Raw genomic sequence first — 14,100 nt, forward strand, 5'->3', positions numbered from 1 at the left:
GTGGCCTTACGAAGGCATTATAAAATGGTAGTAACACTTCGTGTGATATCGATTCTATCCCACTGTTAATGCAGCCTAGGACTGAATAAGAATAACAGAATAACAGAGTTGGAAGGGACCTTGGGAGGTCATCTAATCCAAACCCCCTGCTTGAGCAGGAGATCCTATAACATTTCAGACAAAGGGCTATCCAGTCTCTTCTTGAAAGACTGCATAGGCTTTATTTTTTTGACAGCTGCAGGTTAATTTTATTTATTTTAATTTATTTATTTAGTTTGTCAAACATGTACAAGTTAACATGCAGAAGTGTAAACATGGACATGAGCAAAGGAAATGAGTAGAAATAAATGGGGACAGTAGGAAAGGGATGGTAGGCACGCTTATGCACCCACCCACCCCTTTACGGACCTCTTAGGAATGGGATGAGGTCCATGGAGACAGTTTAAGGTTGACGCTGTGTGGGTTAGAGGATGTAACAACGGAGTCAGGTAGAGCATTCCAGGCATTGACCACTCTGTTGCTGAAATCATATTTTCTGCAATCAAGTTTGGAGCGATTTACCTTGAGTTTGTATCTATTGTTTATTGAGATTGAAGCTGAAGTAGTCGTTGACAAGTAGGACGTTGTAGCAGATAATTTTGTGTACTAAGCTTAGGTCAGACCACAGGTGGCATAGTTCCAGGTTGTCCAAGCCCAACATTTCAGGCCTAGTGGCGTAAGGGATTCTATTGTGAGCAGAGGAGTGGTGTACTTTTCTTGTGAAACACTTCTGAACCTGCTCAGTTGTACCAATGTCCGATAAACAGTGTAGATTCCAGGCGGATGAGCTGTGTTCAAGAATTAGTCTGGCAAAGGTTTTGTATACCCTAGTTAGCAGTAATAATGTTGTAGGAGGTTAAAAGCCAGGTATACTGCTTTGGGATATCTGGATGAGTCAGGTAAGAGTAATTACAAAAATAATAATAATCAGGAAATTACGGTTTGGTAGTCACTGAGTATTTAGTGGAGGTGGGATTTTTCCACCTCTAAAATCATTCAGTGCCTTTTTATTTCTCAGCACAAGTTCACAGACAGTCAGTCCCTTCTTTGAAGCCTGTTGATGAAGAATGAGAGACGAGAAGCAGCAGCTGCATTTCCTCTCAGAGGCCTTCAAAGAATCTCAAAAGGGTGGCGCTGATATTACGTCCCTTCTCGACAGTCTTCCTCTTTAGTAGATTTGAAGAGGGGAGCTGAAAAAAGCTGCGCTGTGCTTTGGAGGCTCTCTGGAAATCCAGTTATCACTAGAGGGCAGCAAAGAGATATGGAGCCCCAAAATGGCAGCCTTGATTTAAGTCCACACATCTGGCTGGGTGTCAGGGTTAGAAGACAAAGCTCTCTGCTTCTGCTTCCATCCAGTTCCAGACTTTAAGAAATATGGGAGTAGACTGATCTTTAACCCAAACAAGCTTTCTCAGACATGGTGTTCTCCTGGTTTGTAGAACGTTCATGTCCATTGGCTTAAGACAACATAGTATAGTATTAGTATTAGTATTAGTATTAGTATTAGTATTAGTATAGTACAGTACAGTACAGTACAGTATAGTATAGTATAGCTTTTAGTGTCATTGTACATCATGCATACAATGAAATTGGTTTTGGCCTCACTGTTGCAATCCATGACAAAAAAAATACAAACAACATAAATAGTATAAAGAATAATCCCTAGGCAAGTAATTAGGAAAAAAAGAAAGAAAAAGAAAAACTAGTCATATGTTTCCGTGTGTGCATGGCGTCATTGTGGCTGTGTTTAAGAGCCTGACAGCCCAAGGATAGAAACTATTTTTAAAGCTATTTGTTCAGCTGGCTATGCTTTGGTGTCTTCTGCCTGATGGTAGAAGTGTGAAGAGACACTGACCAGGGTGTGAATCATCTCTGAGTATCTTCCTTACTCTGCTAAAGCAGCGAGATCTGGCCATGTCATCCAGTGGGGTTAATGATTTCTTGTGCCAAATTGATCATTCTCTGTAGTGCCTTCCAGTCCACAGGAGTTAAACCAGCGTACCATACTTTAATGCAGTATGTGAGGACACTTTCTATTGTGGACCGATAGAAAGAGGTCATCAGCCGTTGTTCCACCTGATTTTTTCGCAGGACTCTTAAGGAAATGAAGTCTCTGTTGGGCCTTTCCAATCACCAGGGACATGTTGTTTTTCCACGTGAGATCTTGACTAATAAGCCCTATTTAATAAGCATTATTAACTAAGAATTTAAAAGAGGAAACCCTCTCTATACAGCCCCCCCCCCTCGATATACAGTGGGACAGGTTCCTCTCTGTGCTCATTATTATTATTACATAAAAACATTATTTAAAAAATAATTATTCAAACATGATTCTCTTTATAGTAGAGGGGCACAATGGCCCAGTGGTTAAAGATGCTGAGTTTGTCAACTGGAAAACTGACAGCCCAGGTTCAAGATCCAAACTCTGCGCAATGGGATGAGCTACCAGTACTTTCCTCAGCTCCTGCCCACCTAACAGTTCGAAAACATGCATATGTGAGTAGATAAAATAGGTACCACTTTGGCGGGAAGGTAACAGTATTCCTTGTGCCTTTGGCATATAGCTGTGCTGGCCAATGACCCATGGAAATTATCTTCGGACAGCTTTGGCTCCCTCAGCCAAGAAACAGAGATGAGCGCCGTGCTCTAAAGTTGGACACGGCTGATAGGGAGACCTTTATCTTTTTAGTAGAGAATGATATGGATGATAGTACAATATTTTTATATAGCACTATCTTTGGAAAGAGTAGTCAAGCTGGATGGTCTCTCATATCACAGATATTTTCCTCTTTTTGGTGCTTGTTAAGAGACACACAATGAGGTAGTTCAATAACCAGTCTGTGGCTAAATCTGTTTGCAACTATCACTGCAGAATGATTTTCAGCTGTTAGCTTTGTTCCAAGCTTGTTTTCCGTAAATAGTGTGGAAAAGGGGAACAAAAACCACAACAAAGAGTTAATATTCATCACGAAATCAGTTTTTGTTTCTTTGACAGGGGGAACTAAGTTTCCCTTAGTTGATTTTAGCCTATCTCTCAAAGCAACTTTGAATAAGTTAATTCACAGTCTTTGCTTCCAATGGGCTTCCAGCTGCAATTCAAGATGATGGTTATCACAAAAAACCCTACATTGATTGATTGGTTGGTTGGTTGGTTCATTCATTCATTCAATTTCTATAACTTCCCATCTCAGTTAATGACTCTGTGTGGCTTACAATTAAAAAATATACAATTAAAAATACTAAAAACATTTTAAAACAATAAAAACAGTAAAAAAAATATAAGCATCAAAGCAAGATACTGGCCAGTTAGCAGTACAGCCAGAAAACAGGGCTCTTAACACATTCAGTGTTAAGGAACATAGCCAATTGTTTAGGACCCTATGAAAGGCTGACAGGACTGGAGCTGTTCTGATCTCCAAAGGGAGAACATTCTATAGAGGAGGGGTCACGGCAGAAAAATCTCATCTTCTGGTCCCTGCCAGCCGACACTCTTTGGCTGACAGAATCTGCAACATGCCCATTCTGCTCTATTGACATAAAACCAATATATTTGCAAAACCAACCGGCTGTTTCTGCTTACTAATCAGGGTTGGCATCCTCTGGGTCCCTTCTACCTCCGGGTAGAAAATGTCTTCTTCATGGGACCAAGGTTCTATGACTTCTGTATGGCTGCATCTGCCCCATGAAAAAGTATCCCCCCCCCCCCCGAAAACTGGAGAGCCCTGATCCTCCTGTTGGTGTTATAGAGCTGGATGTTTATCCTGGCGTTGGGACCAGGAGATTAGATCAGCCCTGTTGATGTATTTCTCTGATTGGTCTTTACATATTGATACTGGATTGTTCAGGTCCAATGCATATGATATGTTACTAGCTGATAACCCGGCGTTGTCGGGGTATTTATTTATAGGGGGAAAATGTCTGGACCAAACGTAATTTCTAATGTTGGATTTTCCCACTTACCAGAGGGAGTCCCATTGCGGAGTACTGCGAAGCCATTACCATGGCATCTCCACTGTGCTGTACAGTAGAAACCATTTTACAGCAGTACAGTAGAAACCTTTTTAAGGCACAACAGGCTGTATATTTACAGAACACACACATTATTTGTTTCCAGAGAGTAAGTCATCTTTGTACCAAGTTTGGTTGCAATTGCTCGAGGCATTCCAGAGTTATGCTGGAACACACACACACACACACACACACACACACACACACACACACACACAGTCATTATAAATATATAGATAAGTACTGATACTAAGTTCTCTTGGTTGCATAAATTTTTAATTCTCTATGCATCAACCTGGGAGGGTCACTGCTGTTGAGATGGGCAGAAATATTAAATCAATCAATCAATCTTCCTGCCAAGTTGGTCCTCCCCCAAAATAAATTAATAAATAAATCTTCAATACAAACAAACAAATAAATAAGTAAACAAATCTTCCTGCCAAGCCAATTCTCTGCATCTGATTTGTGTCAGTCCTAGATGGTCAGAATCATTAATTTTCTTCACCCCATTCAATAATTTTTTAATATTACACCCTGCTCTTGTGTATCAATACATCCTGTTGTCATGCCTTGAGCCAGGAAAAGAATGAAGCTGCCTGAATGGCTGGTTCAAAGGAGCGGTTATATAACTGCTTCATTTCATCTGTTTGATTTAATTACACAGGATTTAATTACCGCATATTGGTTCCAGAAATTGGCTGCAGTGATTTCCCTCAGGGCGTTTTATCTTTTTAAACATCTCTGTCATAACTCTTTAAAATAAGATTGGCTGCTTATGCCTCTCTATCATTATCTGTTTTTTTTTAATCTCGCCAAGAAATAGGGATTTTTTTCCCCAGCCGGTGCCTGAGGGATTCTGCTTTTCTCGGTGTGCCTCTGCTCTCTTGGTGGAACAAAAAGGAGCTTGTGAGCCATTGTCAGAAATCACAATTGTAGGTTTCCATCCGGACCTGGAGTTAGAGGTGATTGCTTAGACAAGGAAGCCTGTTGTATCTTCTTGATATCATATTTGGCAACCTGACTTAATGAAAAGGAGGTTAACAACAGATGCAAATCAATTAAGATCTGCAAGAAATCCTGATTAGCTAATAATTGTGTATCCGTCCTCTCAGATTGGGAGTAGAAACCTCTTGTATTCCCACCTTCCCTTACTATGGGCAGAGTAGTAGGGAGGATATGCTGGAAGCAGAATTTGGCAGTATGGTTGGGTTGCCATGGTGTCTCCAGGGATACTACGTGGCGAATATAATTAGTTGTGATAGCCTGATATCCCAGTGTTGTTCATGTGTTATATTTGTTAGAAGGAGCAGGTACCCACGTGAGGCAGTTGCTAGGGTCTATCAGAGTACAGCTAGCTTGGGTCTTAAAGCAATTGTGAGTAGAGTAAGGTAGGATGCCATGCTGGAACAAAGCAAGCCTTCCTCAACAGGTTGTCTTCTGGAAAGAGAGACTGTTCTGACTGAGGCTTCCCAAGAGCATGAAGCAAACTCCTTGTCCCGACAAAAAACCCTTTTATTAATTTACTGTGAATTCTGCTCATTCACACCTTGCAAAGTCCTTCAAGAGAGGATTTATAATTACAGAACTTATCTGACTTGGAGAGCTGCCAAGCCAATATCTGCAAAACTTGGCAAGGAGTCTCAGAGAGTCACGGACCAATTAAGAGAACTAATTGTTTCCTGCAAACTCCACTCCCCTTTCACTACTCTTTTATATCCTCTGGGAGGGGCCATTCATTGTCCACCTGTGGCCTTACTCCCAAGATGACCCCTGTTCTTTAGCTGTTCCCTTTGTCTGGCAACTCTGCACATGTGCACACTGGGAAGAGGCTCCAGCTGTTCGTCTGCCTCACTGATGTCTGACTCCGAAGGCAGCTGATAACTGGCATACGGCTCTGGCCCCCTCTCTGCCTCCGACACAGAGCCCTCATCAGAGTCTTCCCCAGACTCCAGGACTGGCCCATGTTCCTCCCCATCCTCCTCACTGTCCGAATCTGCTGGCAGCTTCGCTGGCTGCTGGCAGGCCACAACACAGACTGCTGGGCCCAGATTATGACAATCATAGAGGAAGTCCGAGGAAGAATTTTTTAGGGAGTACGGGCAGGGTTTGGTTAGATAGTGATATCGGCACCATGAACATGGATTTAGGGCAAACTCTGAAAGAGTGGAGTTCAGGGGAACCTGATGCGCTGTGCTCCATGGGGTTATGAAGAATTGGACATAACTTACCAACTGAACAACAACAACAAAGGGGCACAGTTAGTTATGAGGCATATGGTCCTTGGATTCTTTCAGAAATTGTTTCTTCCATTGATAAGAAGTAAGAGTCCCTCTGTATAGGAGATGGGAGGGGGTTCTTAATGTGGAAAGAAAGAAAAGAAAGAAAGAAAGAAAGAAAGAAAGAAAGAAAGAAAGAAAGAAAGAAAGAAAGAAAGAGAAAGAAAGAGGAAGAAGGAAAGAGAAAGAGAAAGGAAGAAAGGAAAGAGAAAAAGGAAGGAAGGAAGGAAAGAAGAAAATAAAAAGAAAGAAAAGAAAGAGAGAAGGTGGAAGGAAGGAGAGAAAAAGAGAGAGAGAAGAAAGAAGAAAATAAAATTTAGTTGCCTATTGATTTTCCCAGATTCACTGCTGGAACCAAATCCACCTCAAATCGTTGGTTAAGATACTACTTCTGTACATCAACCTGGCCATCTTCAGTTATATTGGGCTACTTCTGCTATCAGTTCTGACATTTAGCTAGGACTGGTGGGAATTGGAGTCCCAAAGATCTGGAGGATGTTGTTTTCAGATTCTGACTCATCAGATCATTTTGGAGGGTTGACTGTTGATAAGGAAAGGAAGAGGATAGCATTGTTTTCACAATTATTTAGATTATGGAATTAGCGCAGCCAAATCATGTTCTACAAGGGTGGAAGAAGATGAACATGTTCTACAACTGCATGCAATTTGTATCCCTCTTGATTTTAGTCAATCTTGCCCATAATTAATGACAGCCTGGCTGGGTCTGATTGATACACTTGGAATCTAAATATATCTGCAGTTATTATCCAGGTATGCAACCTCAATAGAGGAAAAATGCACTCATAGCAGTCTTCTCCAGCTTGTTGTCTTTGAAGATTCTCAGTCATCGAGGTGCTTTTCCAAAAGGCAACTGAACTTTCTTGGTTTTATTTTCTTTGAAAATAAAATTGTTCTTACTAAAGAAATAAATAAAACAAAACCAAGAAAGTCCCATTGCCTTTTGGAAAGAACCTTTGGGATCTCTCCAGCTTGTTGTTTCCAAATGTGTTGGACTACAGGTTTTATCCTCTTAAGGGAGCACAACCATTGTATTTCCTGAGTAATAAAAATAATATTTTTAGTACATCTCCAGTTTGGGGCTAATGTTGGGGGTGTGAATCAGAAAAAGCAAAGCGACCAATCAAGATATTTGAAATAGTTTTCCTATTGAGGACTTTAAAATATGAATTGTCTTAATAAAAGCAACCTAGATTGAGGAGGTGCAAGAGCTATTATTGCTAACCGAGAGCAGTTTAGACTATAAGAAGAGCAAATCATGTTTTATTTTGATAGAAGATAAACTATGGGCTGACGACTGAAGGATTATATTTCTTGACTTCCCCATTAAATTGCTGCAATGAACTGTGCACCTTGTGCATTAAAAGGCCCACATGGGCTTTTAATTATGCAGGCATCCAAGCCAGTGAGAACAAGAAAGTAAGATTTAATTCTAGCAATTAGTATTCTAATTCATGCACAGGAGAGATCTCAAGTTTTTCTACTAGTTATTTATTAATAGAAACTGTCCTTTGAATGCTAGAGAAACATCTGAAGGGGTTCATTCTGATGATCCATAGTCTACCGTGTTTCCCTGAAAATACCACAGGGTCTTATTTTCTTTTGACCCCCGAAATAAGCGCTTGGCCTTATTTTCAGGGAGGTCTTATTATTTTTGAGGTACAGGAGGCAGCGAGCGTGGTCACCTCATGGCTGCTGCTGTGTTGCGCTGTTGCAGCAGTAAGGCATATCGCTAAGCCTGCCACTCTTTTTGCAGCGGCCATTAGCATGGCAGAAGGGGCACTGTGGCTAGGGTTGCTGGAGCGACTGTTAGGTAAGGGCGTGTGAGGTGCGTGGGACATGTTCCCCCCTCCGTTTCCTCCACTCTGGCCTTGCCTCCTCACCTTGTGTTGTTTGCGCGGCAAGCAACCAGAGGAAATGGCGGGAACCGGCTGCGCATGCGCTTAAATATTTTTGGGGAGGGCTTATTTTCAGGGGGAGGGCCTGTTTTAGCGCATTCGCTCAAAACTCTGATTGGGCTTATTATCTGGGGAGGTCTTATTTTCAGGGAAACAGGGTAGCACCTGCAATTCTACATAAAAAGATTTTAATCCCTCTGCCACGTAATTTCCAAAGGACCCAGAATTTCATTTCTATCTGAATTCGACAATTCACCAGTCATTTTGATCAATCACATGCAGATTTTCAACTCCATGGCCACGGTGGCTATATGAGCATTGATCCAGTTGAGCAGGAAGGCACCAGGATAAGAAAGCTAGATTTGGAGGCCTACAATGGAAGAACCAGAAGATGATGGCATGCTGTAGCACCAGCCTATCAACATGATAAAAAGTGATTATATAAACTTGCTGCATTGCCTTGCTGTAACATTTGCCGATAGTTGTAAAGGGATAGCATCTCTTGTGACTTCCTCTGCTTTGAGTTCCTTCAATAATTTCTGTGAGGCCATAACTTGCATTAAGCCTAAAAGACTCTTGAATCTTTCCTTTGGGTATCGTTAATTATTATTTTGCTCATTTTATTTATTTGTTGTCTTTCTTAATGTGCATCGTGTCCTTTGCAAAGAACAACTTCATAACATCCATAAGAACTTCAGTAAGTATAAAATAAAAGAATAAAAACAAAAGGCTGGATCCCACTATATTGGCTATAGTTCCGTGGTAGGTTGCAGGCGGTATGCCTCGGTATGGGCATACCGGAGCCTGCCCAGAGCACCGGGTACCATTCCGGTACAGTACTCTGGAGGGCCCATCCGCCCGCCCGAGCTCCTTACCTGTTCATTAAAGCCTTCAGCGCTTCTGCGCACGTGCATGGCATGTACAGCCCCTGCGCGATGCTCTGCCGAGCAGTTGGAGAGTCGCGGATCCTTGTGGAGGCGTCATTGGAAAGTACGATGCACGCACGCCACATGTATTCATGTGGAGGACACCAGGCCATGTTGCAACCGTATCGGGATACAGGATACAGGATCCAGAACCCGCCACTGCTATAGTTATTTGATGGATTTGATGTGCCAGCTTGTCAGTCAGTTTTACCTAAGTGCCTTTTTCTTAGCAAGGACAATGCTTCAGAAAGCTACGATGTCATGTTGCCCCTTAACTTTCTTTATCTGTTTGTGAGAGTGCAAGACAGATCAGGGGTATCAAACTCAAGTCACGCGGGCGGGGTGGGGCTGCCTTGGAAACGGCAAAGGACCAGCCCGCAGTGCCTCTGCTAGTGAAATCGGAGCTCGGGAGGGTGGCACACGGCCCTCCCGAGCTCCATTTTTGCTAGCAGAGGGTTGCAGGAGGTCGCTGCAGGCAAAAACGAGACCATTTTCACTGGCAGAGTACTTGGGCCACCATAGGTGCCCCTGACATGAGTGACGTTGAGCAGGCCACGCCCACCCTGGCTACATCCATCCCGACCTCCCAAGGTCAAGGTCAAACACAACCCTGATGCAGCCCTCAATGAAATTAAGTTTGACACCCCTGCTCTAGAAGCTCTAGCAGCAAAGGCGAGCTAGTACAAAAATAGCCACTACTTTAAATACCTTGGTTTCAAATCGTTTAGATTTTTGCGTAGTAGATCAACGTTTCTCAATCTTGTCAGCTTTAAGATGTCTGACTCGAATTCCCAGAATTCCTCAGCCAGCATCCATATTTAATCGCCATAACCATGAGGGAACTTTTCACAACATTCCACAAGAATCTTCCCGCTTTTTCTTTAAAATCGTCAAGTTGTGTGAAATTAAGATTATTATGTTGTGGGGTCTGACCCCCGCAGAATATAGTGCAGCTATGGTGTGACTTCCAGTGACGTAGTGTTCCAAATGCCATTTGCAATCTTCCCAGCCAACCTCTGACAAGCAAAGTCAAAGGGGGAAGCTAAATTTGCTTAATGACTACACAATTTACTTAACCGCAATGATTCACTAACAAAAGGGGCAAAAAAAAAGTCATAAAATTGGGTGTGGCTCATTTAACAACAGCCTTGCTTAGCAACAGAAATTCTGGCCCCAATTGTGGCCGTAAGTCGAGGATTAACTGCATGTCTTTGGATCAGCATGGCTGGCTGGGGGATTCTGGGAGCTGAAATCCTCGCATCTTAAAGCTGCCAAAGTCTCAACACCGGTTTAGATTATTTAGAATTCTACCTCATAGCTGACTTAAACTGCTTCACCCCCAATCTTTGAGCTGGCAGAAAACACTTACGATACAACGTTTATTGGCAATCTCTCCCGCGGCTCCCGCCACAGGGAAAATATTGGAAGTTGATGTTAAGACATGTTAAATATGGGAATAAAGGGATTATAATACAATACAATACAATACAATTGGTATTGTATTGATTGGTTTTGTTGTTCTCCTATCCAAGCAAACAGTCAGTGTTCCAAGTAATGCACCCAAAGAAAGCGGAACTCCGAGGCAAATATATTCCTCAAGGAATTATTTATTGGATTCTTTATATTGGCACAACTGGTGAAAACCGACTCTGAACGTTCCTGTGGTTTTCACCTCATTAAAAAGTAAACGTTCCCCTTCTCCCAAGTCATCAGTCGCATTGTCCAATCGAGGTGCTGGCCAGTTGCTTGGTTACTCCACTCCTTCTCTCCCCTGCCACCTGTTGGAATGTCCTTGGTTCCAGAAGAAAACTTAATTGTTTTGACTACAAGCCCCCTGCTACCTATTCCCTCGCCCCCCAATCTCTTCTTCTTCCTTGTGGCAACCGTGAAGCCTCCAAGATGGCCTCAGCCAGGTTCACATTCAGGGTTGACACACACTTTACCAGCTGGTTAGAAAACCTCTGCCAAGTATTCTCCTTAATATGAGGCGGGTTGAAGCTCGAGGGAAAGCAAGATTGGTTGGCTTGGTTGATTGGTTGGTTGGTTGATTGTTGATTGATTGATTGAAAGGATAACAGGGATATCAATCTTAAGTGTCGTGATTCTCACAATAGTGCTACAAAACCAAAATCCATAAAACAATAAACGTGTCAGAATTTGTTGGAGAAAAATCAAATCCAGAAAGCACACACAGACAACTGGTTCAGCTGGATTCATTAACTTTTATATATACATAAGACTAGATGAATAAATGTACAATGCCAACAGGTGGTTCTTCCAAGTAAACACAAGCAGGAGAATTACAGGCAAACACAAGCACTTAGTTTCATTTCAGCAGACAAGCCCAGACAGACTGGTAGTTTACTTCTCAGAGCAGCAGACTGCTTCAGTTTCTGTTTCAATTCTCTGCACAGACTCAGATCTGTTTCCCATTGGCTGACTTAGTTGCTATGCCTATTCATTGGCTGACCTCGTTCCCATGTCTCTCCCAGTCATGAATATTTTAACAAAAAGCAAAAATCCTGGCACCGTAAGGTAGAATTACAGGATGCTTTTTTAAAAAAAAATCCCATCACTTGTCCCTTTTACATGGACCCATTTCTCCTTTTCTTAGATGGAGTGGTTTATGCTTTAGGTGGAATGGGTGCAGACACGTCTCCACAAGCTCTCCTGCGAATGTATGAACCAGCTAAGGATCATTGGCAGTCTTTACCATCCATGCCAACACCTTGCTATGGGGCTTCTACCTTCTTGCATGCGAACAAGATCTACGTGATGGGTAAGGATTCAGCCAACAAGGCCTGGCTGTAGATGAGTTGGATTATACTTAACCGCAAACTCTGGTCCCAGAAGCTTCCCAGCCACAGGTAAGGTGGAGACACATCCCAATTACAGGTGGTCCTTGGCTTACAACGGATTGTTTAGAGACTGTTCAAAGTTACATTGGCACTGGAAAAAAAAGACTTACAACTGCTGCTCACACTTATGACTGTTGCAGCATTTCCCCACAGTCATGTAATCCAAATTTGGGCCCATGGCAAATGGCATGTATTTAGGATGATTGGAGTATCCCAAGGTCATGCGAATGCCATGGGAGGCCTTTCCAGCTAGCTTTCCACAAACAAAGTCATTGAACGAGGCCAGATTTGCTTAATGACCACACAATTCACTTAACTGCGGTGATTCACTTAGCAACCGTGACAAAAAAAAGGGTCATGAAATCACTTAACAATTTACTCAGCAACAGAAATTCTGGCCCCCAGTTCTGGTCTTAAGTCGAGGACCTATAAAAATGTCAAGAAATGCTCAAATATCATTTTATGAATGCTTGATCCAGAGATTGTTACCCTGAGGTAGAAATTCAGCACCCATAATGAGCTCAAGGCTTTATTGAGGCGAACCAAAGAGACACGAAGAAGAATGCAAGCTTTTAAATTCTCCAAAATTCTTCAAGCATAAAGTAACAAGAAAGGAAATAAAAAGCTAGACTCCCTGGCTTCTTTCCTATCCTCTGCTTTTTGGAACATCAGGCCCGATCAAACATTTCTGGAGAAATCTCACAAGCTTGTGGACATTTTTGTATTACCCGGATTTTTTGGAGTATAAGACACACCGGAGTATAAGAAGCACCATGGTTTTGAAGAGGCAAATTTTAAAAAAATAGTTTTTGCACTCTGCAAACCTCCCAAAAACAGCCCGTTTTTTGCAAAAAAGGGGGCCCGTCCCCCCCAAGTGCATGAATAGCCTTTAGGAGGCTTGTAGAGTGCTCCTGGGGGCTGGGAGGGCCAAAATTGAGCAAAAAAATGACCCATTGTTTGCTCATTTCTGCCCTCTCCAGCCCCCAGGAGCACTCTGAAAGCTTCCTAAAGGCTATGAACGGCCATTTTGGTGAAGGGGTAGGGTTTTGGGAGGCAAAAACTGCTGTATTCAGTGTATAAGACACACATAGATTTTCAGCCTCTTTTTTGAGGGGAAAAAGGTGCGTCTTATACTCCGAAAAATACAGTATTTTAGTTGCAACGTTTCTTTCCTTCAGGAGCCAACATGGCTATCATTGTTTTTAATAGGTTAATGGGTCATATTATCTTTCAGCAAGGAATCACTACATAACGTTTTACACCCGTTTTGTGGCTTGATCTTGAAGTCACTCATAGGCATTGGGGTTCTTTACGGAATGAAAAAGACTTCCATTACAGATGGCAGTTTTGGAAATGTTCACCTACTCATTAATTGTGGGATGTGCAGCCTGGCAGATCTAATCTAAAACTAATCTAATCTAAAAAAAAATCTATCTAAAACTAATCAAACCAAATCTAAAATTAATCAAAGAGAGAACCAACCTAAAACTAAGGAGAAATTTCCTGACAGAACAATTAACGGCTTGCCTTCGGAAGTTGTGGGTGATTCATCCCTGGAGCAGAGGTGGTAATTCAGCAGGTTCTGACCAGTTCTGGAGAACCGGTAGCGGAAATTTTGAGTTCAGAGAACCGTTAAATACCACCTCTGACTGACCCCGTCCCCATCTATTCTCTGCCTCCCGAGTCCCAGCTGATCGGGAGGGAATGGGGAGATTGCAGTATCCTTCCCCTGCCACACCCACCAAGCCATGCCACGCCCACCAAGCCACAGCCACAGAACCAGTAGTAAAAAAAAATTGAATCCCATCACTGCACTGGAGGCTTTTAAAAAGAGACTGGATTCCTGTCTGGAATGGTATACAGGGTCTCCTGCTTGAGCAGGGGGTTGGATTAGAAGACCTCCAAGGTCCCTTCCAACTCTGTTATTCTGTTAATTCTGTTTTTGATCATGGTAAACATTTTGCCGCTGAACTGAGCTAGGTAGCTTTTGCCTTGTTTTCACAAGCTCTTAATTTGCCTACCTCTAGGACTCTGCCATCAAAGGTATTTAGCTGGCTTTGGAATTCCGTAGAAATTG

At 42.4% G+C, this 14,100-nt stretch overlaps 1 protein-coding gene across 3 annotated transcripts in view; it reads left to right on the plus strand.

Moving 5' to 3' along the window:
• KLHDC8B (kelch domain containing 8B) overlaps positions 1–14,100 on the plus strand; it is a 72,476-nt gene that overhangs the window by 41,574 nt on the left and 16,802 nt on the right. For all 3 annotated transcript variants that reach the window (XM_081935956.1, XM_081935958.1, XM_081935957.1), the window contains one exon: positions 11,780–11,944. In XM_081935956.1, the coding sequence (XP_081792082.1) occupies positions 11,780–11,944 (165 nt within the window). The remainder of the gene's footprint in view (positions 1–11,779; positions 11,945–14,100) is intronic.

This window comes from Natrix helvetica (genome assembly GCF_964273705.1).
Source record: "Natrix helvetica genome assembly, chromosome: 1".
In the NCBI taxonomy this organism is placed as follows: Eukaryota; Metazoa; Chordata; class Lepidosauria; order Squamata; family Natricidae; genus Natrix; species Natrix helvetica.